This window comes from Scyliorhinus torazame, chromosome 19 (assembly GCF_047496885.1).
Source record: "Scyliorhinus torazame isolate Kashiwa2021f chromosome 19, sScyTor2.1, whole genome shotgun sequence".
Lineage (NCBI taxonomy): Eukaryota > Metazoa > Chordata > Chondrichthyes > Carcharhiniformes > Scyliorhinidae > Scyliorhinus > Scyliorhinus torazame.
Window position 1 is genome coordinate 105899497 of NC_092725.1, and position 23130 is coordinate 105922626.

The following is a 23130-nucleotide window of genomic DNA, read 5'->3' on the forward strand; positions in this document are numbered from 1 at the left end:
TGTGGAAGGAGGCGAAGCCCCCCAGCGTGGAGGCCTGGATAAACGATATGGCTGGGTTCATAAAGCTGGAGAGGATTAAGTTTGCCTTGAGAGGGTCTGCGCAGGGGTTCTACAGGCGGTGGCAACCGTTCCTAGACTATCTCGCGGAGCGCTAGAGGAAGGTCGGGCAGCAGCAGCAGCAACCTGGGGGGTGCGGGGGGAATGGGGGACTGCCTGGGAGGGTGGATGAGCAAGAGATAACATGAAGGGTTGGGAAAACTGGCACGTACGGGAGAGAGCCAGTGTACAAAGCTGTGTAAACATATCATTTTGCCATGTATATATCTTGCTCTGTGCGATTTCTCGTTATTTTGTTACGGGGAAGGGGGGGGTTATTGTTTGTAAGGGAGAAAAATTGTGTTAAAAAACTTTAATAAATATATATATTTTTTAAAAGACTGTGTTCCATATGCCTTCAGCTGGTTGATATGGAACCACGCAGTCTTTCCGTTGGAATACTTTATCTTGCATACGGAAGGGCTTACTTTGTCCGCAATCGAGTACAGACCCGAGTATTTTGGTGACAGGAATGTGCTGGGGTTGTATACGGAGAGCATGACTTGCTGTCCTACACTGTACTCAGTCGCATGCACTGTCTTGTCGAAACAAGCCTTGCTCTGCTTCTTCCTTGTGCCCAATTTCACTGCGGCTGCTAGCTGAGCCGTTTTAACATTCTCTACCAATTGTTTGACTGCGTTCTCGTGTGTGAGGGCCGTCACTTTGGGGCTGGTCAAGTCTAAACCTAATAAAACTTCTGTGTCTTTCATGGGGCGTCCGGTCATGAGGGTGTGTGGGGTGTAACCTGTAGAAGTTGAAATTGTATTATGCAAAAACATTGGCGCAAAAGGGAGGACTGAGTCCCAAGTGGTTGTGTTTTGCTGGACCATTTTTCTGAGGGTGGATTTTAGGCTCCGATTCATGCGCTCCACGATACCACTCGACTGTGGGTTGTATGCTATGTGGAATTTTTGGGTGACGCCAAATATCGTGAGGATGTTCTGCACGACACGTCCCGTAAAATGGGAACCAATTCAATGCTGCGGGGGAGTCCCCATCTGGTAAAGATGTGGTGGGTCAAAATCTTGGCTGTGATCTTTGCCATGTTAGTTCTGGATGGGAATGCTTCCACCCATTTCGTAAACGTGTCTATCACCACAAGTACATATTTATAACCATTCCTGCAAGGGGGAAATGGTCCTATGAAATCAATCTGGAGGTTAGTCCAGGGGCCATGAATGGGTCGGGTGTGACTAAGCTCAGCTTTTTTGGCATATCTGTCCGGATTATTCTGGGCACAGATAAGACAATTCTCGATGTAATGATTAACATCGTCCTTTAAATTCGGCCACCAACAAAGCTGCTTGAGGTGGGCTGTAGTGGGATCGATTCCCTTATGTCCATGACCGTCATGGAACAAACAAATCAGTTGATTCCTGGCCTGTTCAGGAACCACATAAAGGGTGTCTATTAACACCACACCGTCATGTGTGGTCAGTGCATTTTTGAACCTCTCATAGGGTGCTGGATAGTTTCCTTTTACAATCTCCCTGAGATTGCTGTCCTGCTTCTGGGCCTCCACTAGATCCTCGATCTTAGTCTGCGAGACCTGAACTGCATTCACTGGTGCGCTTTCGGGGGGTGTCCAAAAATATCCGTGTCTGGAACCTGCTTTAGCCAGTGCGTCGGCTTTCACATTTCCAGGGGTGGAGGAACGATGGTGACTACGAACTTTGACTATCCCAAAAGTCTTGTTCTGCGCTCTCTCTAAGGTGTGACGGAGCAATGGGGCTGAGGGAAGGGGTTTCCCGTCTGCGGAAACAAATCCTCTTGCTTTCCACAGGGGCAGAAATTCCGTAAGGCTGTTGCAGACATAGAGGCTGTCCGAGTATATGTCTGCTGGGCTGGGGAAGGAATCTGCGTGATCCACTATATAGACGATGGCCGCAAGCTCAGCTGCCTGCGCCTAAGTGTCCTGTAAGTTTTATTGATATTTCCTCCAGGGCGCGTCCCTGTGCGTCCTCGACATAAATACCGCAACCTGTTATGCGCTTCCCATCCAATACTGTGGAAGATCCATCCACATATATCTTCATGGGCTCGCACGTGTCTGTGTGCTGGGGGCTCTGGGTTGAACTAACTATCTTTCTGGGGGGTGTTTTCGCAATAAAGGGGCCTGTGTTGTGGGGTGGAGAGATAATTTCACATTCATGGGGGGGTTCCGGGGTACTGTAAGTTGTCGGCTAAAAAGGTGTGCGCCTTTGTCCTTTTAACAGTGATGTCCCGTCCCTGCAAAAGGGTCCATCTAACTGCTCTTATTTGACTGACTGTACCGTCCTGGAGTTGTCCGTCCAGTAACAGTTGGGTCTGGGTGTGTTCTGTGAGGATTGTGATGGGGTTCAGTCCGGTAATGTACGAAAAATACTGAACTGCCCAAAATACTGCGAGCAGGTGCCTCTCACAGGCTGAAAATCCCTGCTCCACAGCATCTAAAATTCTGGAGGCGTAAGCTATGGGCCTTAACTATTCGTGCCGTTCCTGGAGGAGCACGGCCGAAAGGGTGCGGTCTGTGGTTGCTACCTCTATAGCATAAGGGGGAAAGCGGGTCTGGAACTTGTAGTGCGGGGGCTGCTGAGTGCCTCTTTCAACGCATCCACAGCAGAAGCCATTCCCAGGGGGCTCCTTTCTTTAGGAGGTCTGAGAGGGGTGCTGCCTTGCTGGCGAAACTGTCAATTTGGATTCAGCAGTAGCCAACCAGTCCTGAAAACGACCAGAGGGTTGAAACGTTCTGGGGAAGGGGCAATTTAGCAATCGAGTTAATCCTTTTGTGCTCGATCTCACGTTTACCATGTGTGATAATTGTTCCCAAATATATCACCTTATCTTCCAAACTCTGGGCCTTTTTGGGGTTGACTTTACAACCAATTGAGTGTAAGAGTTCCAGGAGTTCGGACAGAAGCTCGATGTGCTCTTCCTTGGTGTCTGTCTGCAGTAGTAGGTAGTCTACGTACTGGACCAGACATTCGGGGCGAGAGAATTTGGCTAAATCATTTGCCAGCTGTCGGTGGAAAATGAAATGAAATGAAAATGAATGAATGAATGGAGGGGGAGTTGTGGAATCCTTGTGGCAGGCATGTCCACGTGTATTGCTGATTTTAAGAAGTGAAGGCAAATTTGTACTGGCACGCCTTTGCCAATGGAATGGACCAGAATCCATTACTGACATCCAAAACCGTAAAGAATCGGGAATTGAGTCCCTGCTTGAGCATGGTCTCTGGACTTGTGGCTACTGTGGGGGCTGCTGCGGGGGTGATTTTGTTGAGTTCCCGGTCGAATCGATGGTCAGTCGCCATGATCCATCGGGCTTTCGCACTGGCCAAATCTGGGCATTATTAGTGGAGGCTACTGATCGAAGTACGCCCTGCTCTAATAAGCTTTCGATTACTTTTGCGATTTCGCTCTCTGCCTCTTGGGGAAATTCATATTGTTTTGGGGGTCTAGGGTCAGGTCCTGTGATCTGTACGGAGCCAGTCGTGTTTGTGGGTCGCGAATGCTGCCCTGTTCTTTTGCAGAACTGCCCTAACCTGCTTGTCCGTACTAAGCGTGGTCGGGTTGAACCAAAATTCGCCTACTGCGAATTTTGTTTGCGCATTCTCCTATGTTGAGCGTTGCGGGGGCTCTTGCAGACTTTGCCATTTTCCAGGCACACTGGTTGACTGGATCGAATGATAAGTTGTGGGAATTCATAAAATCGATTCCCAGAATGTGTTCTGCTGTGTGGGGCAGGTCAACTAAAACTACGGGGTGCTTGGTGGTGATGTTACCGATTTGAATGGGTACAGGGGCTGTGATGTGTCTCTGCTGTGAGTGGCCTGTGAAGCCGCTGAGGGTGACAGTGGCTGTAGTGGGCCACGTGTCCTTTTGGAACATGGTGGAGGAATTTATTGTGGTGCAGGACCCTCCTGTGTCCCATAGAAATTCGATGGGCTGTCCCCGAATTTGCGCTGCAACTACCGGTCGTCCGGACCTATCCCAAAAGGTGTCGCAGACCCAACTGGGGGAGCCCGTATACCGTCAGTCCGTTCCGGTCAGGTCCGTCTTATCTGAACGGGCACTAACACTATGAATGGGCTCTGTCTTCTTCTTACTCAGAGTGCCTGCCTGCTGGGCTCTCTGTGGCTTTCTAGGGGCATTGCACTCTCTTGCGAAGTGTCCCAACTGTCCACAGTTGTAACACTCCTGTGACTTGAGTGGGGGGGGGGGGGGCTGTTCTTTCCTTCATTTACCTATGCGGGGTTCTGGGGTGTTGTAACTGCCTGTATATCTGCGTCAGCCTGCGTTTCCTCGGGATTTTTAACTGCGGGTTTGCTTTGTACAGATTGCTCCCAGGCGCGGGACAATCTTTTCACTACCCATTTTTCATTATGAGCCTCCTCTGAGGGATCATAATTCGCGCATGCTTTCTGTCCTGTTTCTGTGGCCATGTTGTCTGGGGACAAATGGGCACGGTCTACGTCTCCAAAGACTGCTGCAAAGTGTATCCACAGGCGTCCAGCAAATGCTGTGGGGTGCTCGGCTTTCCTTTGCCTGCATTTGTTGAGGCCATCTACGGGGTCACCCCGGTTATACCCGATCGCATCCAGGATCGCGGTATGCATTTCTGCAAGGGTGCCTCCTCCTACATTCTGTGGGTCGGGAAGGGCTGCTACGACCCTTCTTAAAACTGTGAGCTTTACATGCTCTCGCTCATCCAGGCCGTACATGGTCGCCTGCTGCTTTACTCTGGCAAATAAATGGTGGGGGTCTGAAGTGGGGAGGAACGGTGTGGTCTTATCGCACGCTTCCCGTAATTGAGTCACTGTTAAGGGGGTGGAGTATAGAAATTCCGCATCGTCCGATGTGGCTGTGCGGTGGGTGGGACTGGGTTCATTGGAGCTTGAACTATCTGCTCTGTGGGGGGTTGGGGCGCTTTCCTCTTCTGTGGCTTTCCCTGCGCACATGTTCCCTGAACATATCTCTGCGCTGTCTCGTTTAATTCTTCCCAATCAGGGCCGTCTTCCTCATCTAATTTTGCTCCAAAGGTTTCCTGGAATCCTTTTTGGACTGAAAGCAGCGATTGCAGCTCTGCAATCTGCTTCCGGCACTTTGCGTGGTCTAGCGAGCTTTGTCTTTGCTCTGTGGTGGCAACATGGAGTGCTCTTAACGCTGCCTTCAGGTCAACACACTGCCTCTGCAATGCTTCTACCTGCTTCTCTATTTCTTCACGCACCAGGACTGCACATTGCGTGTCCTGATAGGCCTTTTCATATTGGGACTGGAAGCTGCTCAAGTGCGCCAGACAAGACTGGTGAGCCCTTTTGGCGTCATCCACCTCTCCGTCTTTTGCTGCCAACTTCCTCCTCAATTCTAAGTTCTCTCGTTCTACCTCGCTTACATCGACCTTACTCATTCGATGTATGCCTTCTACTTCTTTCCGGAGCGTCCTAACGACCTCCTCTGTGCCTCGCAATTTTGCCAAGCAGGACACGATTGTCGTCGGCTTGCGAGCTTTCCCTAAGCTCTACTTGTGGATCTCGCTCAGGGTCTCCCACCAAGTATGTCCTATACTCCAGGGGCCTGATTCCTCGTTGTCACAGAATTCACTCCAAAGGGGCCATCCCTTCCCTTTGAGATATTTCCCGATCTCTTCCTCCCAAATGGGACATTGTCCCACTCTACTACTGCTGGTCGCTGCGACCGCAAATTCCTCTGGGTTCATGAGGCGTTGTATTGCTTGCATTGCCATCTTTCCTATCTGAATGCTGCTCTTCAAATTTGGGACAGGGGTATTAAGGCGGTGCTGTAAATACGGGTACGGCTTTCGCTACTTTCCGAAATACAAACTCCCGACAGTTTTGTCGCAACAAAAAATCTATCAGTTTTACCTTATCGCCCTGTTAGTTACGTATGCATACACACACTTCCAAATTATGAGTATTGATCAGAACTGCTTGAACGCTTGTGGTTTTCTGTTCCCAGTTGGATCTCTGATTCAAATTCTGGGTTCTGCCGGAGTGGTTATGCCACTTCTAGATCGGGTCCCGGCGGAGTCGCCAAGTAATGTTGCTAACTTTCCGTTGGTTCAATTGCTCGGTTTATTACCTTTGCTCTCGAGTCGCCAGGTATCTTTATGATACCGCCACGAGGTTCAAGTCCAAGTCATGATCAATAACTCAATACACCGATTAGTAAGATTCAAATCAAAGTACATTTATTATACACAGTAATCGCTACTCATGCACAAATTCTACGTCTAAGCTACTTCTACAACTAACAGGCCTATACTTAACTTCGGACTGGCCCACCAGGTCAGGGGAACAAATGGCCTTTCGTTCGGGTTCTGAGTCTGCGGAATTCGAAGTTGGTACGGATTGGTAGCTAGGAGCGCCTATCTCGTAGCGAGCGTTGAATTAAGACTTACTTCTGTCGGTGGTCACTGCACCGGTCACGGTCAATGTTGGTTCGTGTTGCTGGGTGACCCGGGCAGGACGAAGAGAGAGAGAGCGATTTGAACTTGGGCCTTTACTCTTATAGTCCCCAGGGGCTTCCCACCTTTCGGGGCGGACCCTGTACCTGGTCCCAAGTGATTGGACTTTGTCCCAATCGCTTGGTTCGATTTCTCCAATACTGGAGCGGTTCCCTGATCGATGGGCGGTCTTGAGGTGTTCGTTCACCTCCTTTGTGTTGGCTCCTGCCGGTGCCGGGGAGTCTGGCTTTGCTTTGTGTGTCCCAAATGTTACTTATTGTTCCCGGGGATTGCTCATCAGTATGTAAATGGCTGCTACATTGTTATGCTGATGGTCACTGGTATCGATGTTGTCTGGCCTTTTGCAGAGTTTTAATCCACAGCAAACCTGCACCTGCCGGTTTCTGTCTTTGTTGGCTGACTTTCCCATCAGCCTTTGCCGTTCGCCATTTTAAATCAGGAGTTGGCCAATTTAGGTGGCTACACCATTTGAATGTATTTGCAGAGATTTCTTTGTCTCTGACCTCACTCGGTTCCGGAGCTCCAGGAGACAGCTTGTGTGTTCTGGAACTCATTGTGGAGCGAGTCAGCCTTGCTAGTTGGTTAAAAATAAATAATACTATACCAACAAATCCATCTCGAGTTTTATTGAGGCCAGACTGACGGGTAAAGAATTCAATATTGTCAAAACAAAGGATTCAAATTTAATCCAGGTTAAAAATAAAGTGCTGTGTGCAGGGTAGGTGGATTGGACACGCTAAATTGCCCCTTAATTGGAAAAAATGAATTGGGTACTCTAAATAAAAATAAATAAATAAAGTGCTGAACCTACATCTCAGATGCAACTCACAAATAAACAAAGAAGACTTCCGGTTGCGGCGATGCGGAGCTAAGCCGCAGATTTCGGCAGCTCCCGCTAGAACGGACTTTTGGGCTCTCCGGAGGAGCCCCAACGGAAACATTTTGATCAAATCCCGTGTGGGAAGGTGAAGTAAGGTCCCCCTTCCGTCGTGTAGGGAGGGGACTTGAAGTGGAGCGACGGAAAAAGAGGCTTTGGAGCAGCGGCAGAAACGAGGGGGAAAAAACAAGATGGCGGAGGGCGGAGATCAAGCAGCATGCGAGGCCGGACCAGCAGGGGTTACTTAGGCGCTGCATGGAGGAGCTTAAAAAGGAGGTGCTGGCGCCAATGCTGTTGGTGATCGAGGGGCTGAAGGCGACTCAGAAGGCCCAGGCGGTAGAGGTGAAGGAACGACAACGAGGACGAGATCTTGGGCCTAGCGGTGTAGATGGAGGCGCACGAGGCACTGCACAAGTGGTGGGCCGAGAGATTCAAGGTCCTGGAGAACAGGTCGCGGAGGAAGAATCTCCGGATTCTGGGTCTCCCCGAAGGAGTGGAGGGGGCTGATGCCGGGGTGTATGTGAGAATGATGCTCCATTCGCTGATGGGTGCGGAGGCCTCTCCGAGCCCCCTGGAGCTAGAAGGGGCTCACCGGGTACTGGCGAGGAGACCCAAGGCTGGTGAGCCGCCAAGGGCGATAGTGGCGAGGTTCCATCGTTTTGCGGACAGAGAGAGTGTCCTGAGATGAGCCAAGAAGGAGCGGAGCAGTAGATGGGAGAATGCGGTGATCCGAGTCTACCAGGACTGGAGTGCGGAGGTGGCAAAGAGGAGAGCTGCATAAATGCGGTGCTGCATAAAAAAAGGGTGAAATTCGGAATGCTGCAGCCAGCGCGACTGTGGGTCACGTATCAGGACGAACACCACTATTTCAAAACGCAAGAGGCTTGGACCTTTATCCAAACGGAAAAACTGGACTTGAACTGAGGGACTGAGGTTGTGGGGGAGATGTTGACTATACATGGCTGTAAATATGGGTAAAGAATGTTTTACGGGTAGGACGATGGATGGGGATGGGGGAAGAGTTTTTGAAGGGGGGACAGTGAAGAATGTGGGCGTCAGTGCTGGAGGGAGGTGAGACTCGGAGATGGGGGAATTGGGATAAGGCCGCAACAGGAGCTGCGCCACAGGGGGCATGGCTGGCTCAGGAAAGCGCGGACTTTTTCCCGTGTTAGGGGGGGGAAATGGAGGAGCGCAAGGAGGAGGCGGGATTTCCACACGGCGGGGGGTCAACGGGAAGGCGGGGGAAGCCGAGGTCAGCAGAAGTCAGCTGACTTACGGAAGTATTATGGGGGTAGCAAAAGAGCTAGATTCGGATCTGGGGGGGGGGAAAGAGAGAGAGAGAGAGAGAGAGAGAGAGAGAGAGAGAGAGAGAGAGAGAGAGAGAGAGAGAGAGAGAGAGAGAGAGAGAGAGAGGGGTGGGGGGGGGGGGGGGGGGGAACAATAGGGTTGCTGCTGCATTGACCGAGGGGGAACTGAAAATGGAAGAGGTGGTCGGGGCAGGGGTTCCCCGTCTGGGGGACCGGAGGGTGAGGAAGACGCGAGCACGGGACTGGCCTAAAATAAGAGATGGCTAGTCGGCAGGGGGAGAGGGGGGGCGGGTAGCCCCCCAATTCGGCTGATCACATGGAATTTAGAGAGGCCAAAATGGGCCGATTAAGAGGGCCCGAGTGTTCGCGCAATTAAAGGGACTGAAGGCAGACGTGGTCATGCTTCAGGAGACACATCTGAAGGTGGCAGATCAGGTCAGGTTAAGGAAGGGATGGGTAGGACAGGTGTTCCATTCGGGGCTGGATGCGAAGAATAGAGGGGTGGCAATACTGGTGGGGAAGCGGGTGTCGTTTGAGGCCAAGAACATAGTAGCGGACAATGGAGGCCGATACGTGATGGTGAGCGGTAGGTTGCAAGGGATGGGGGTGGTATTGGTAAATGTATACGCTCCGAATTGGGACGAGCTGGATTCATGAAACGGATGTTGGGGCGTATCCCGGACTTGGAGGTAGGAAGCTTGATAATGGGTGGTGATTTTAACACTGTGTTGGACCCAGCACTGGATCGCTCCAGATCTAGGACTGGAAAGAGGCCGGCTGCGGCCAAGGTGCTCAGGGGGTTTATGGACCAGATGGGGGGAGTAGATCCGTGGAGATTTGCCAGGCCTCAGGCCAGAGAATTTTCTTTTTTCTCCAAGGAGGAGCAGGAGGTGGTTGGTTTGGGGCGCCAATTGGGGTGGAGGAGCTGGTTAAAGGACTGGGGAGCATGCAGGCAGGGAAGGCCCCAGGACCGGACGGGTTCCCGGTGGAGTTCTCTAGGAAGTTTGTAGACCTGTTAGCCCCGTTGCTGGCAAGGACTTTTAATGAGGCAAGGGAGGGGGGGCCCTGCCCCCGACAATGTCGGAGGCGACGATCTCTTTGATCCTGAAGCGGGATAAGGACTCACTGCAATGCGGGTCGTATAGGCCGATTTCGTTCCTCAACGTAGATGCTAAGTTGCTGGCAAAAGTGTTCGCTACGAGGATTGAGGACTGTGTCCCGGGGGTGATTCACGAGGACCAAACGGGATTTGTAAAGGGCGGGCAGCTAAATACCAATGTGCGGAGGCTCCTAAATGTGATTATGATGCCATCGGTGGAGGGAGAGGCGGAGATAGTGGCAGCCATGGACGCGGAGAAGGCCTTTGACCGAGTAGAGTGGAAGTATCTCTGGGAAGTGCTGTGGAGGTTTGGGTTCAGGTGAGGGTTTATTAGCTGGGTCAAGCTCCTATATAGAGCCCCGGTGGCGAGTGTGGTTACGAATCGGCGGAGGTCAGAGTACTTCCGGCTGTATCGAGGGACGAGGCAGGGGTGCCCCCTGTCCCTCCTGTTGTTTGCATTAGCAATTGAACCTTTGGCCATGGCACGAAGGGAGTCCAGGAAATGGAGGGGGGTGGTCCGAGAGGGAGAGGAGCATCGAGTGTCGCTGTACGCAGACGACCTGTTGCTGTATGTGGCAGACTCGGTGGAGGGGATGGTGGAGGTCATGCAGATCCTAAGGGAATTTGGGGACTTCTCGGGCTACAAGATCAATGTGGGGAAGAGTGAGCTCTTTGTGGTGCATCCGGGAAGAGGGATAGACGACCTACCGTTGAGGAGGGCGGAAAGGAGCTTCCGATACTTGGGGATCCAGGTAGTTAGGAGCTGGGGGCCCTGCACAAACTTAATTTGACGCGGCTGGTGGAGCAGGTCTTGAAACGGTGGGACATGTTGCCACTCTCGCTAGCGGGCAGGGTACAGTCGATTAAACTGGTGGTCCTCCCAAGGTTTCTTTTTGTATTCCAATGCCTTCCAATTGTGATCACCAAGGCCTTTTTAAGAAGGTAGGCAGGAGCATTATGGGTTTTATGTGGGCAAGTAAGACCCTGAGGGTAAGGAGGGGGTTCCTAGAGCGTAGTAGAGATAGAGGAGGGATGGCGTTGCCGAATCTGGGTGGCTACTACTGGGCAGCCAATGTGGCGATGATCCGTAAGTGGGTGATGGAGGGAGAGGGGGCGGCATGGAAGAGGTTGGAGATGGCGTCCTGCAAAGGAACGAGCCTGGGGGCGCTGGTGACGGCACCGCTGCCGCTCTCGCCGACAAGGTGCACCACGAGTCCGGTGGTGGCGGCAACGCTAAAGATCTGGGGCCAGTGGAGACGGCACAGGGGTGCAATGGGAGCATCGGTGTGGTCCCCGATTAGTGATAACCATCGGTTTGTCCCAGGAAGGATGGACAGGGGGTTTCAGAGCTGGCATCGAGCAGGGATTAGAAGAATGGGGGACCTGTTCATTGTTGGGACGTTTGCGAGCTTAGGGGCGCTGGAGAAGTTTGGACTACCCCCGGGAAACGCCTTCAGGTATATGCAAGTGAGGGCATTTGTGAGGCGGCAGGTGAGGGAATTCCCGCTGCTCCCGGCACAAGGGATTCAAGACAGGGTAATTTTGGGCAAATGGGTCGTAGAGGGCAAGCTGTCGGCATTATACCAGGAGATGAAAGAAGAGGGGGAGGCTTTGGTAGAGGAGCTGAAGGGTAAATGGGAAGAGGAGCTGGGGGAGGAGATTGAGGAGGTTCTGTGGGCTGATGCCCTAAGTAGGGTTAATTCCTCTTCCTCGTGTGCCAGGCTTAGCCTGATGCAATTTAAGGGTGTTCACAGAGCGCATATGATGGGGGCGAGGCTGAGTAGGTTCTTTGGGGTGGAGGACAGATGCGGGAGGTGCTCAGGAAGCCCGGTGAACCATGTCCATGTGTTTTGGTCATGTCCGGCACTGGAGGGGAGTTGCGGGAACAGTATCTAAGGTGGTGAAAGTCCGGGTCAAGCCAAGCTGGGGGCTAGCACTATTTGGAGTAGCGGACGAGCCGGGAGTGCAGGAGGCGAAAGAGGCCGGTATTCTGGCCTTTGCGTCCCTGGTAGCCCAGCGAAGGATCTTGTTGGTGTGGAAAGATGCGAAGCCCCCCAGTGTGGAAGCCTGGAATAAATGATATGGCAGGGTTTCTCAAGTTGGAGAGGATAGTTTGCCCTGAGAGGGTCTGTGCAGGGGTTCTCCAGGCGGTGGCAACCGTTCCTAGACTATCTCGCGGATGGAGTTCGGTCGACAGCAGCAGCAAATCGCGGATGGAGTTCGGTCGACAGCAGCAGCAACCCGGGGGGGGGGGGGGGGGGGGGGGGGGGGGGGGTTGTTTGTATGGTTGAAAATTTTGTTTACAAATTCTTAATAAACATTTTTTTTTTTTTAAAACAAAGAAAATGCTGGTAATTCTTAGTAGGTTCGGCAGCTTCTGTGGAGGCAAAAAACAGAGTTAACATTAAAGCTTGTTTACCCTTTCATCAGGACTGAACTAATGTAACTCACCTTGTGTCGCCCACGAAAAACATTAGCAGTGGCTCCTTGCCCTAGGATGTCAGAGATGAGCCACAGGTAATTAGGAGTGCTCTGCATGATGAAAGTGTTTCAAATGTCTTCTATCTGGAAAGCTACAGAGAAAACACAGGAAAGATTTGAATATCAGATTCAGTATGACTCAGTGCCGACTGCTGGAAACTTCTGAAATCACTTCCCAAAAGCTTCATGGGGCTAGATTCTGGGATTTCCCCCACAGCAGCTCGCTTCAGGAGGTAGTCATTTGCCCAGCAATTTTAGCGCTGAGTCAAGAGATAACAGGGCAAGTTTGAAACAGTACATTTTGACTGAAACTTTACAATGCAACATGGTTATTTCAGGGTTAATGGGCACAATTTATTAATGTTAACTCAGAGACAATTGGATCATAATAATAATCTTTGTTATTGTCACACTTTGGCTTACATTAACACTGCAATGGAGTTACTGTGAAAATCCCTTCTTTGCCATACTCCAGCGCCTGTTGAGGTACATTGAGGAAGAATTCAGAATGTCCAATTCACCTAAGAGCAAGTCTTTTGGGACTTGTGGGAGGAAACCGGAGCACCTGGAGGAAACCCACGGGGAGAACGTGCAGACTCCGCACAGAGTGACCCAAGCAGGAATCGAACCTGGGACCTTGGCACTGTGAAGCAACAGTGCTAACTACTGTGCCGCCCATTCTTCTGACCCTTACTCTGCCTAATTAAAATCAATCAATCACAACTTCCAATGTTAAACTAAAGATTGGGGGGGAAGGGGAAGTCAGGGAACCAAGAGGTGAAGTAATCAGTGGGAAGCGTAGCTGCTTAGGAATACAAAAAAGCACGAAAAGACAGAACTCAGGAGAGGTTACAATAGTCCCCATCCCACAAAATATGACACAGTGTATGGAAAGGCTTAGTAAACCAAGGTCCACCACACTAAGAAAACAAAAAGGGACGGTCAATAGAGAATTAAAGGTGCTATATTTAAATGCACGCAGTGTACGGAACAAGGTAGATGAGCTTGTGGCCCAGATTGTGACTGGCAGGTATGATGTGGTAGGCATCACAGAGACATGGTTGCAGGGGGTTCAGGACTGGCATTTAAACATCCAGGGATTCACAACCTATCGAAAAGGCAGAGAGGTGGGCAGAGGGGGCGGGGTTGCCTTGTTAATTAGGAATGAAATTAAATCAATAGCACTAAACGACATGGGGTCGGATGATGTGGAGTCTGTGTGGGTAGAGTTGAGGAACCACAAAGGCAAAAAAACCATAATGGGAGTTATGTACAGGCCTCCTAACAGTGGTCAGGACCAGGGGCACAAGATGCACCACGAAATAGAAAGTGCATGTCAGAAAGGCAAGGTCACAGTGATCATGGGGGACTTTAATATGCAGGTGGACTGGGTAAATAATACAGCCAGTGGACCGAAGGAAAGGGAATTCATTGAATGTTTACAGGAGGGCTTTTTGGAACAGCTTGTGATGGAGCCCACGAGGGAACAGGCCATTCTGGACTTAGTGTTATGTAATGAGCCAGACTTGATTAAAGATCTTAAAGTAAGGGAGCATTTAGGAGGCAGTGATCATAATATGGTCGAATTCAATCTCCAATTTGAAAGAAAGAAGGTAGAATCAGATGTAAAGGTGTTACAGTTAAATAAAGGTAACTACAGGGGCATGAGGAGGAACTGACAAAAATCGACTGGGAGCAGACCCTAGTGGGAAAGACAGTAGAACAGCAATAGCAGGAGTTTCTGGGAGTAATTGAGGACACAGTACAGAGGTTCATCCCAAAGAAAAGAAAGGTTATCAGAGGGGGGATTAGGCAGCCATGGCTGACAAAGGAAGTTAGGGAATGCATCAAAGCAAAAGAGAAAGCCTATAATGTGGCAAAGAGTAGTGGGAAGTCAGAAGATTGGGAAGGCTACAAAAACAAACAGAGGATAACAAAGAGAGAAATAAGGAGAGAGAGGATCAAATATGAAGGTAGGCTAGTCAGTAACATTAGGAATGATAGTAAAAGTTTCTTTAAATACATTAAAAACAAACGGGAGGCAAAAGTTGACATTGGGCCGCTCCAAAATGACGCTGGTAATTTTGTGATGGGAGACAAGGAAATAGCCGAGGAACTGAATAAGTACTTTGCGTCAGTCTTCACAGTAGAAGACATGAGTAATATCCCAACAATTCCGGAGAGTCAGGGGACAGAGTTGAATATGGTAGCCATCACAAAGGAGAAAGTGCTAGAGAAACTAAGAGGTCTAAAAATTGAAAAATCTCCGGGCCCAGATGGGCTACATCCTAGAGTTCTAAAGGAGATAGCTGAAGAAATAGTGAAGGCGTTGGTGATGATGTTTCAACAGTCACTGGAGTCAGGGAAAGTACCAGAGGATTGGAAAATCGCTGTTGTTCCCTCCTTGAACAGGGGGGTTACAAGGAAAAAGATGGAAAATTATAGGCCAATTAGCCTAACCTCGGTTGTTGGCAAGATTCTAGAATCCATTGTTAAGGATGAGATTTCTAAATTCTTGGAAGTGCAGGGTCGAATTAGGACAAGTCAACATGGATTTAGTAAGGGAAGGTCTTGCCTGACAAACCTGTTAGAGTTCTTTGAAGAGATAACAAATAGGTTAGACCAAGGAGAGCCAATGGATGTTATCTATCTTGACTTCCAAAAGGCCTTTGATAAGGTGCCTCACGGGACACTGCTGAGTAAAATAAGGGCCCATGGTATTCGAGGCAAGGTACTAACATGGATTGACGATTGGCTGTCAGGCAGAAGGCAGAGAATTGGGATAAAAGGTTCTTTTTCGGAATGGCAACCGGTGATGAGTGGTGTCCCGCAGGGTTCAGTGTTGGGGCCACAGCTGTTCTCTTTATATATTAACTATCTAGGTGACGGGACTGAGGGCATTCTGGCTAAGTTTGCCGATGATACGAAGATAGGTGGAGGGGCAGGTAGTATGGAGGAGGTGGGGAGGCTTCAGAAAGATTTAGACAGTTTAGGAGAGTGGTCCAAGAAATGGCTGATGAAATTCAACGTGGGCAAGTGCGAGGTCTTGCACTTTGGAAAAAAGAATAGAGGCGTGGACTATTTTCTAAACGGTGACAAAATTCATAATGCTGAAGTGCAAAGGGACTTGGGAGTCCTAGTCCAGGATTCTCTAAAGGTAAACTTGCAGGTTGAGTCCGTAATTAAGAAAGCAAATGCAATGTTGTCATTCATCTCAAGAGGCTTGGAATATAAAAGCAGGGATGTACTTCTGAAGCTTTATAACGCATTAGTTAGGCCCCATTTAGAATACTGTGAGCAATTTTGGGCCCCACACCTCAGGAAAGACATACTGGCACTGGAGCGGGTCCAGCGGAGATTCACACGGATGATCCCAGGAATGGTAGGCCTAACATACGATGAACGTCTGAGGATCCTGGGATTATATTCATTGGAGTTTAGGAGGTTGAGGGGAGATCTAATAGAAACTTACAAGATAATGAATGGCTTAGATAGGGTGGATGTAGGGAAGTTGTTTCCATTAGCAGGGGAGACTAGGACCCGGGGGCACAGCCTTAGAATAAAAGGGAGTCACTTTCGAACAGAGATGAGGAGAAATTTCTTCAGCCAGAGAGTGGTGGGTCTGTGGAATTCATTGCCACAGAGGGCGGTGGAGGCCAGGACGTTGAGTGTCTTTAAGACAGAAGTTGATAAATTCTTGATTTCTCGAGGAATTAAGGGCCATGGAGAGAGAGCGGGTAAATGGAGTTGAAATCAGCAATGATTGAATGGTGGAGTGGACTCGATGGGCCGAATGGCCTTACTTCCACTCCTATGTCTTATGGTCTTATGGTATCTCCAGCCTCAACGGCTTTTTTGGCAGGAAGGGGTGGCAAAGAGTTTTTACTGGGAAGTTAAGTTAAGGGATTGGACAGTAGAAATGCAGCAGTAGACCTTTAAGCAGGTATTTCAGAAAATACACAGTCATGAGAAAGGAAGACTGCGAGCGAAGGACACGTCATCCACAGCTAACTAAAGGAGTTAAATTAAACGACAAGCGTATAATTCTGCAAAAATGAGTGGAAGGTCAGATGATCGCCAGAGTATAAAGAGCAACAAAGAATGATTAAAAGATTAATTAAGAGGGAAAAAGTAGGGTACAAGAGGAAGCTAGCTAGAAATATAGTTTTTAACAGGTATTTAAAAAGGAAAGTGAGTATTGGTCTTCTAGAGTGCGAGACTGGGCAATTAATAATGGAAAATGAAGACATGGCAGATGGATTGGCAGATATTTTGCGCCTGCCTTCACTGTGGAGGATACAAATAACACCCCAGAAATAATTGTGCATCAGATAAATACTGTGGCTGCAAGTACAGGGCAGAGGCTGGGAATCAGGTGGTGAAGGGAGGGGAGGAACTTCAAACAATTACAATCATCATGGAAAGGGTCCGGAGAAAATAATTAGAAGGAAAAGCTGACAAGTCCCTTGATTCCTTCCTTAAAGGACCTTTGTGAACCAGTTGGATTTTTATAACAATCGACAAAAGTTTCATGGTCATCATTGGACTTTTAACTCCAGATGATTTCTTTAGTTTTAAAAATTGCACCTTTGCCATGATGGGATTTGAACTCGGGTCCCCCAGAGCATTATCCTGGGTCTCTGCTGACCTGTACCTGCAGCCACAGTATTTATCTGGCTAGTCCAGTTTCTGATCAATGGTAACCCCCAGGATATTGAGAGTGGGGATTCAGCGATGGTAATATTGAACGTCAAGGGGTGATGGTTAAATCCTCTCTTGTTGGAGATGGTCATTGCCTGGCACTTGTGTGGTGCGAATGTTATTTGCCACTTGTCAACCCAAGCCTGGAATAGGAGTTCTTACATAGTTATTTATGGCACATAAAGAGGCCATTCAGCCCAACTGGGCCCAGTCAGTAGTCATGCTCCGCACAGGCATCCTTCCTTTGCTCTCCATCGAAAGGCATTCCCTTTGATTCCCTATTTCTCTTGTATCTTTTTATTGAAACTTTTTTGCCTCATTTGCCACATTTTCATCAAATACACAACAGATAACCAACAATAACAAATACAGTATCAATCCCACAAACAGTATCCCCTTCAACATACAAACCCAAATATCACCCCAACATTCCAAATACAACAAAAACAAAAAAAGACTAAAAGAGAATCAACGGTCATCTCATACACAGTAATCAATGTACTCAACCCTAGACCTCCACCCCAGCAGTACCCACCTCCGGTCGATCAGCGAGGCGAAGGCTAAAACATCTGCCCCCTTATCCGCCTGAAGCCCTGGCCGGTCCGATATCCCGAAAATGGGGTCCTGGTTTAAAACTCACATGTACCACCCCCAAGATGACCTTAAAAACCTCCCTCCAATACCCCTCCAGCTTCGTGCAGGACCAAAACATGTGAATAGCACTCACATACATCGCCAACCCTTCAAAGAGTCGTCTCATCCTCGCCCTCGTGGGGTGCACCCTGTACATGACCTTCAACTGTATCAGCCCCAACCTCGCGCGTGATGAGGCGTTTACCCTCACACCACAGACCATCTCCCATAACCTCCAACTCTTCCTCCCACTTAGCTTTGATCCCCTCCAAGAGTACCTTATCATCCTCCAGAGTCTGCCCATAAGTCGCCGACACCACCCCCTTCTCCATTCCCCCTTTCGTCAATACCTCTTCCAACAACGTGGTGGCCTGCATGATCGGGAAGCTCTGAAACTCCTTTTTGGCAGAATCCCGGAGCTGCAGATACGTAAATACTTCCCCTGCCCCAGTCCATATTTTGGCCCCAACTCCTCAAGCCTCGCAAACCAACCTCCCAGGAACAGCTCTTTTATTATCCTGACTCCCCTCCCATCTCCAGCACCTCCCATCCCACTTACCTGGTTCAAACCTATGGTTTCTCCTAATCGGCATCTCTCTTGACCCCGCCCACAACTTAGTGTTGCATTGGGGAAATATATATACACACAAGTGGCTGGGGAGCAGGGAGGCAAGTGGGTGGTGAAGATCAAGGAGAAATGGGAAGCGGAGTTGGGAGGGGAGATCAATTGGGGAGTATGGAGCGAGACACTGCATACGGTAGACGGGACCTCCTCTGGTGCAAGGATAAGCCTGATACAGTTTAAGGTGGTGCACAGGGTGCATATGACTCAGGCGAGAATGAGTGGGTTCTTTCAGGGGGCAGCAGGTGAGTGTGAGAGGTGTGGGCGGGGCCAGCGAATCATGCACACATGTTTTGGGATTAAGAAAAATTGGGAAGATTCTGGGCGAGAGTGTTCACGGTCTTAGCCAGGATAGTGGAGGAGGTAGAGGACCCGGACCCTTTGGTTGCGATATTTGGGGTTTCAGAGAAGCCAGAGCTCATGGAGAGGAGGAAGGCCAATGTCTTGGCCTTCGCTTCTGTGATTGCACAGCAGCGAATTTTTCTGGAGCGGCGGTCGGCATTGCTACTAGGGTTAGGGGCTTGGTTGTGTTACCTGTACGACTTCCTGCGATTAGAGAAGATAATGTACGAGTTAAGGGGCTCTTCAGGGGGGTTTGAGGAAAGGTGAGGGATGTTCGTCGAGGGGGGGGTGAAAAAGGGGGAAAATCTGTACAGACTGTATAGTTGATTGTTGGGAAGTACGTTTCCCGGGGTGTTTAGTCGCTGTAATCTGTTCTCATACATGTTTGTGATAAAATACATTGAAAAGAAGGATTTGAACCCAAGTGCCGAGCAAGGGAGCTCATACTCAATAAGGCTCATGTGGAGGCTAATTGTTTATACCCCATGGGTCTTGTGTGGGTTACAACACATACACAGTTATAAATACTGTAAAGTTAATAATGCTTAAGTCTTTTGTGTAAAGTAAAATTAGCATTTTGCTTTTAATAAAAAACTTAGCAAGTGTTGCCTCAACTGTCTCCAAATCTTCAGCATTGCCAACACCACCAGACTCCCAGAATATTTACCTGGACCCATTGGGAGCAGCGTGTAGCCAACACCATCAGCCCTGAGCCCCTGCAGACTCCACTCTATTCTTCTTTAAAAATAAATTTAGAGTACCCAATTCATTTATTCCAATTAAGGGGCAATTTAGCGTGGCCAATCCACCTACCCTGCACATTTTTGGGTTGTGGGGGTGAAACCCACGCAAACATGGGGAGAATGTGCAATCTCCACACGGACAGTGACCCAGAGCCGGGATGTAACCTGGGACCTCGGCGCCGTGAGGAACAGGGCTAACCCACTGCGCCACCATGCTGTCCGACTCTCCTCCTTTCTAACCCACTGGGACTCTCCTTCCCACCTCGAACTCAACCCCTCACCTTTTCGGCATTCGCCACCCAGTAATAGTACAAAAAATCCAGGAGGCCCAACCCTCCTGCCTGCCGTCCTCTCTGCAGAAGTACCATCCTAACCTTAACAACACCCACCCCCCGCCCACACAAATAAACAAGGTAATCAACTTCTCCACCTCTTTGAAAAACACCTTTGGAATTCTTAGTGATCATATTTACAGTGACTAGTTTTGGTCGAGTGGAAACATTTTCTCTACCAGTTTAGAATATTAAAGGCATCTATAAGGTTACCCTCAGTCCATTTTACTAGAGAAAAGAGCCCCTATCTGTTCAATCTTTCCAGGTAGGAATAACTTCTCAGTTCTGGTATCATACATTGAAATCTTCTCCAGTCCCTTGATTTTTTTAATAATATGGACACCAGAACAGTATTCCAAGTGTGCTCTAATCAAATTGTTTATCCCATTAAAATAAAAGCAAAATATTGTAGATGCTGAAAATCTGAAATAAAGACAGTGTTGGAAAACCTCAGCAGGTCTTTGGAGAGAGAGAGATTTGACATTGAGTCAAATGTGACTATTCTTCGGTGCAGTTCAGAAGAGTCATATTTGACAGAAAACATGAACTCTGTTTCTTTCTCTCGCTGTAGCTGCTGCCAAATCAAGAGTCTTTTGAGCAATTTATGTTTTTATTTCTCAATACCATTCCCTCACTGAAATTGAATACCAATTCAACCCCACTGGTAATAAACCCTTGCAGGTTGAAATTCTCCAGTCTACATTCACCACACAATTTTTAGGGCTAGCGAAACGCACGTGGGGGGGGTGGGTAGCGAGATGGGGTGGGGGGGGGGGGTAGACGAGACGAGACGGGGCGGGAAAGAGACGAGACCGGGGGGGGGGAAAAAAGAGACAAAACGGGGGACGGGGGGGGGGGGTGTGGGAAGAGACGGGAGACGGGGGGTGGGAAGAGACGGGAGACGGGGGGTGGGAAGAGACGGGAGACGGGGGGTGGGAAGAGACGGGAGACGGGGGGTGGGAAGAGACGGGAGACGGGGGGTGGGAAGAGACGGGAGACGGGGGGTGGGAAGAGACGGGAGACGGGGGGTGGGAAGAGACGGGAGACGGGGGGTGGGAAGAGACGGGAGACGGGGGGTGGGAAGAGACGGGAGACGGGGGGTGGGAAGAGACGGGAGACGGGGGGTGGGAAGAGACGGGAGACGGGGGGTGGGAAGAGACGGGAGACGGGGGGTGGGAAGAGACGGGAGACGGGGGGTGGGAAGAGACGGGAGACGGGGGGTGGGAAGAGACGGGAGACGGGGGGTGGGAAGAGACGGGAGACGGGGGGTGGGAAGAGACGGGAGACGGGGGGTGGGAAGAGACGGGAGACGGGGGGTGGGAAGAGACGGGAGACGGGGGGTGGGAAGAGACGGGAGACGGGGGGTGGGAAGAGACGGGAGACGGGGGGTGGGAAGAGACGGGAGACGGGGGGTGGGAAGAGACGGGAGACGGGGGGTGGGAAGAGACGGGAGACGGGGGGTGGGAAGAGACGGGAGACGGGGGGTGGGAAGAGACGGGAGACGGGGGGTGGGAAGAGACGGGAGACGGGGGGTGGGAAGAGACGGGAGACGGGGGGTGGGAAGAGACGGGAGACGGGGGGTGGGAAGAGACGGGAGACGGGGGGTGGGAAGAGACGGGAGACGGGGGGTGGGAAGAGACGGGAGACGGGGGGTGGGAAGAGACGGGAGACGGGGGGTGGGAAGAGACGGGAGACGGGGGGTGGGAAGAGACGGGAGACGGGGGGTGGGAAGAGACGGGAGACGGGGGGTGGGAAGAGACGGGAGACGGGGGGTGGGAAGAGACGGGAGACGGGGGGTGGGAAGAGACGGGAGACGGGGGGTGGGAAGAGACGGGAGACGGGGGGTGGGAAGAGACGGGAGACGGGGGTGGGAAGAGACGGGAGACGGGGGGTGGGAAGAGACGGGAGACGGGGGGTGGGAAGAGACGGGAGACGGGGGGTGGGAAGAGACGGGAGACGGGGGGTGGGAAGAGACGGGAGACGGGGGGTGGGAAGAGACGGGAGACGGGGGGTGGGAAGAGACGGGAGACGGGGGGTGGGAAGAGACGGGAGACGGGGGGTGGGAAGAGACGGGAGACGGGGGGTGGGAAGAGACGGGAGACGGGGGGTGGGAAGAGACGTGACGGGGGGTGGGAAGAGACGTGACGGGGGGGGGGAAAGAGACGTGACGGGGGGGAAAGAGACGTGACGGGGGGGAAAGAGACGTGGGGGGGGGCAGACGGGGGGGGGGGCAGACGGGGGGGGCAGACGGGGGGGGGGGCAGACGGGGGGGGGGCAGACGGGGGGGGGGGCAGACGGGGGGGGGGGCAGACGGGGGGGGGGGGGCAGACGGGGGGGGGGGGGCAGACGGGGGGGGGGGGGCAGACGGGGGGGGGGGGCAGACGGGGGGGGGGGGCAGACGGGGGGGGGCAGACGGGGGGGGGCAGACGGGGGGGGGCAGACGGGGGGGGGGCAGACGGGGGGGGGGGCAGACGGGGGGGGGGGCAGACGGGGGGGGGGGCAGACGGGGGGGGGGGCAGACGGGGGGGGGGCAGACGGGGGGGGGGGCAGACGGGGGGGGGGGCAGACGGGGGGGGGGCAGACGGGGGGGGGGGCAGACGGGGGGGGCAGACGGGGGGGGCAGACGGGGGGGGGGGCAGACGGGGGGGGGTAGACAGGGGGGGGGCAGACGGGGGGGGGCAGACGGGGGGGGGCAGACGGGGGGTGGGGGGGGGGCAGACGGGGGGGGGGCAGACGGGGGGGGGGGCAGACGGGGGGGGGGGGCGCTCCGGTGGGTGGCTGGGGAGTGAAGCCGGTGTCCGCTCCCACTGTCTATTTACCTGGCTGCCGGGTACCGACTCCGTCCCGGGTACCGACTCCGTCCCGGGTCCAGCCGCCGCCGCCTCCCCACTTCCGGGTGTGCAGCGCATCTGGTGTCCGGAGGCCACCAAGAAGGAAACTGAAAGCCCTCCCCTCCCGTCCCAGTGAAATCAAGGCCGGAGAATGAACACAACAAATAGCAGAAATAAAATGCTGCAAATCTGAAACGGAGTCAGCATCAATGGCGATAACATCATTACATCCAATTCCATTCAATTTACAGCACAGTAAAAGGCCATTCAGCCCAACTAGTCCATGCTGGTTTTTCTGTCTCTCATGACCATCCCACTCTTCTAAGCTAACCCGGTCAACCATTCCTTATTTGCTCATCTAACTTACCTTAAATTCGACTGTGCTATTCACCTCAACTATAATCTTAAGTAACGATTGGAAAACGATTTCCAAACTTTATATTCTTATATTCTTCAATTCCCTACTGGGTTTATTAATGACTGTCTTATTTCTGACTTACTTTTGCATTCTCCGACAAGTGGAATTTTGCTTTCAAACCTTGCATAATTCTAAATATTATAAAGCCTACAATTATCTGGTGTTTTCTCCGTGGCAACACC

At 51.3% G+C, this 23130-nt stretch overlaps 1 protein-coding gene across 2 annotated transcripts in view; it reads right to left on the reverse strand.

Moving 5' to 3' along the window:
* Positions 1–23130, reverse strand: part of tbk1 (TANK-binding kinase 1) — a 115997-nt gene that overhangs the window by 92647 nt on the left and 220 nt on the right. Inside the window, exons 1-2 of one of the 2 annotated variants that reach the window (XM_072484994.1) lie at positions 22519–22598; positions 12297–12418 (exon numbers count right to left, since the gene is read on the reverse strand). In XM_072484994.1, the coding sequence (XP_072341095.1) occupies positions 12297–12383 (87 nt within the window). In that variant the 5' untranslated portion in view covers positions 12384–12418; positions 22519–22598. Of the gene's footprint in view, positions 1–12296; positions 12419–22518; positions 22599–23130 lie in introns of those variants that run through there. The other variant, XM_072484995.1, reaches the window with a different exon arrangement.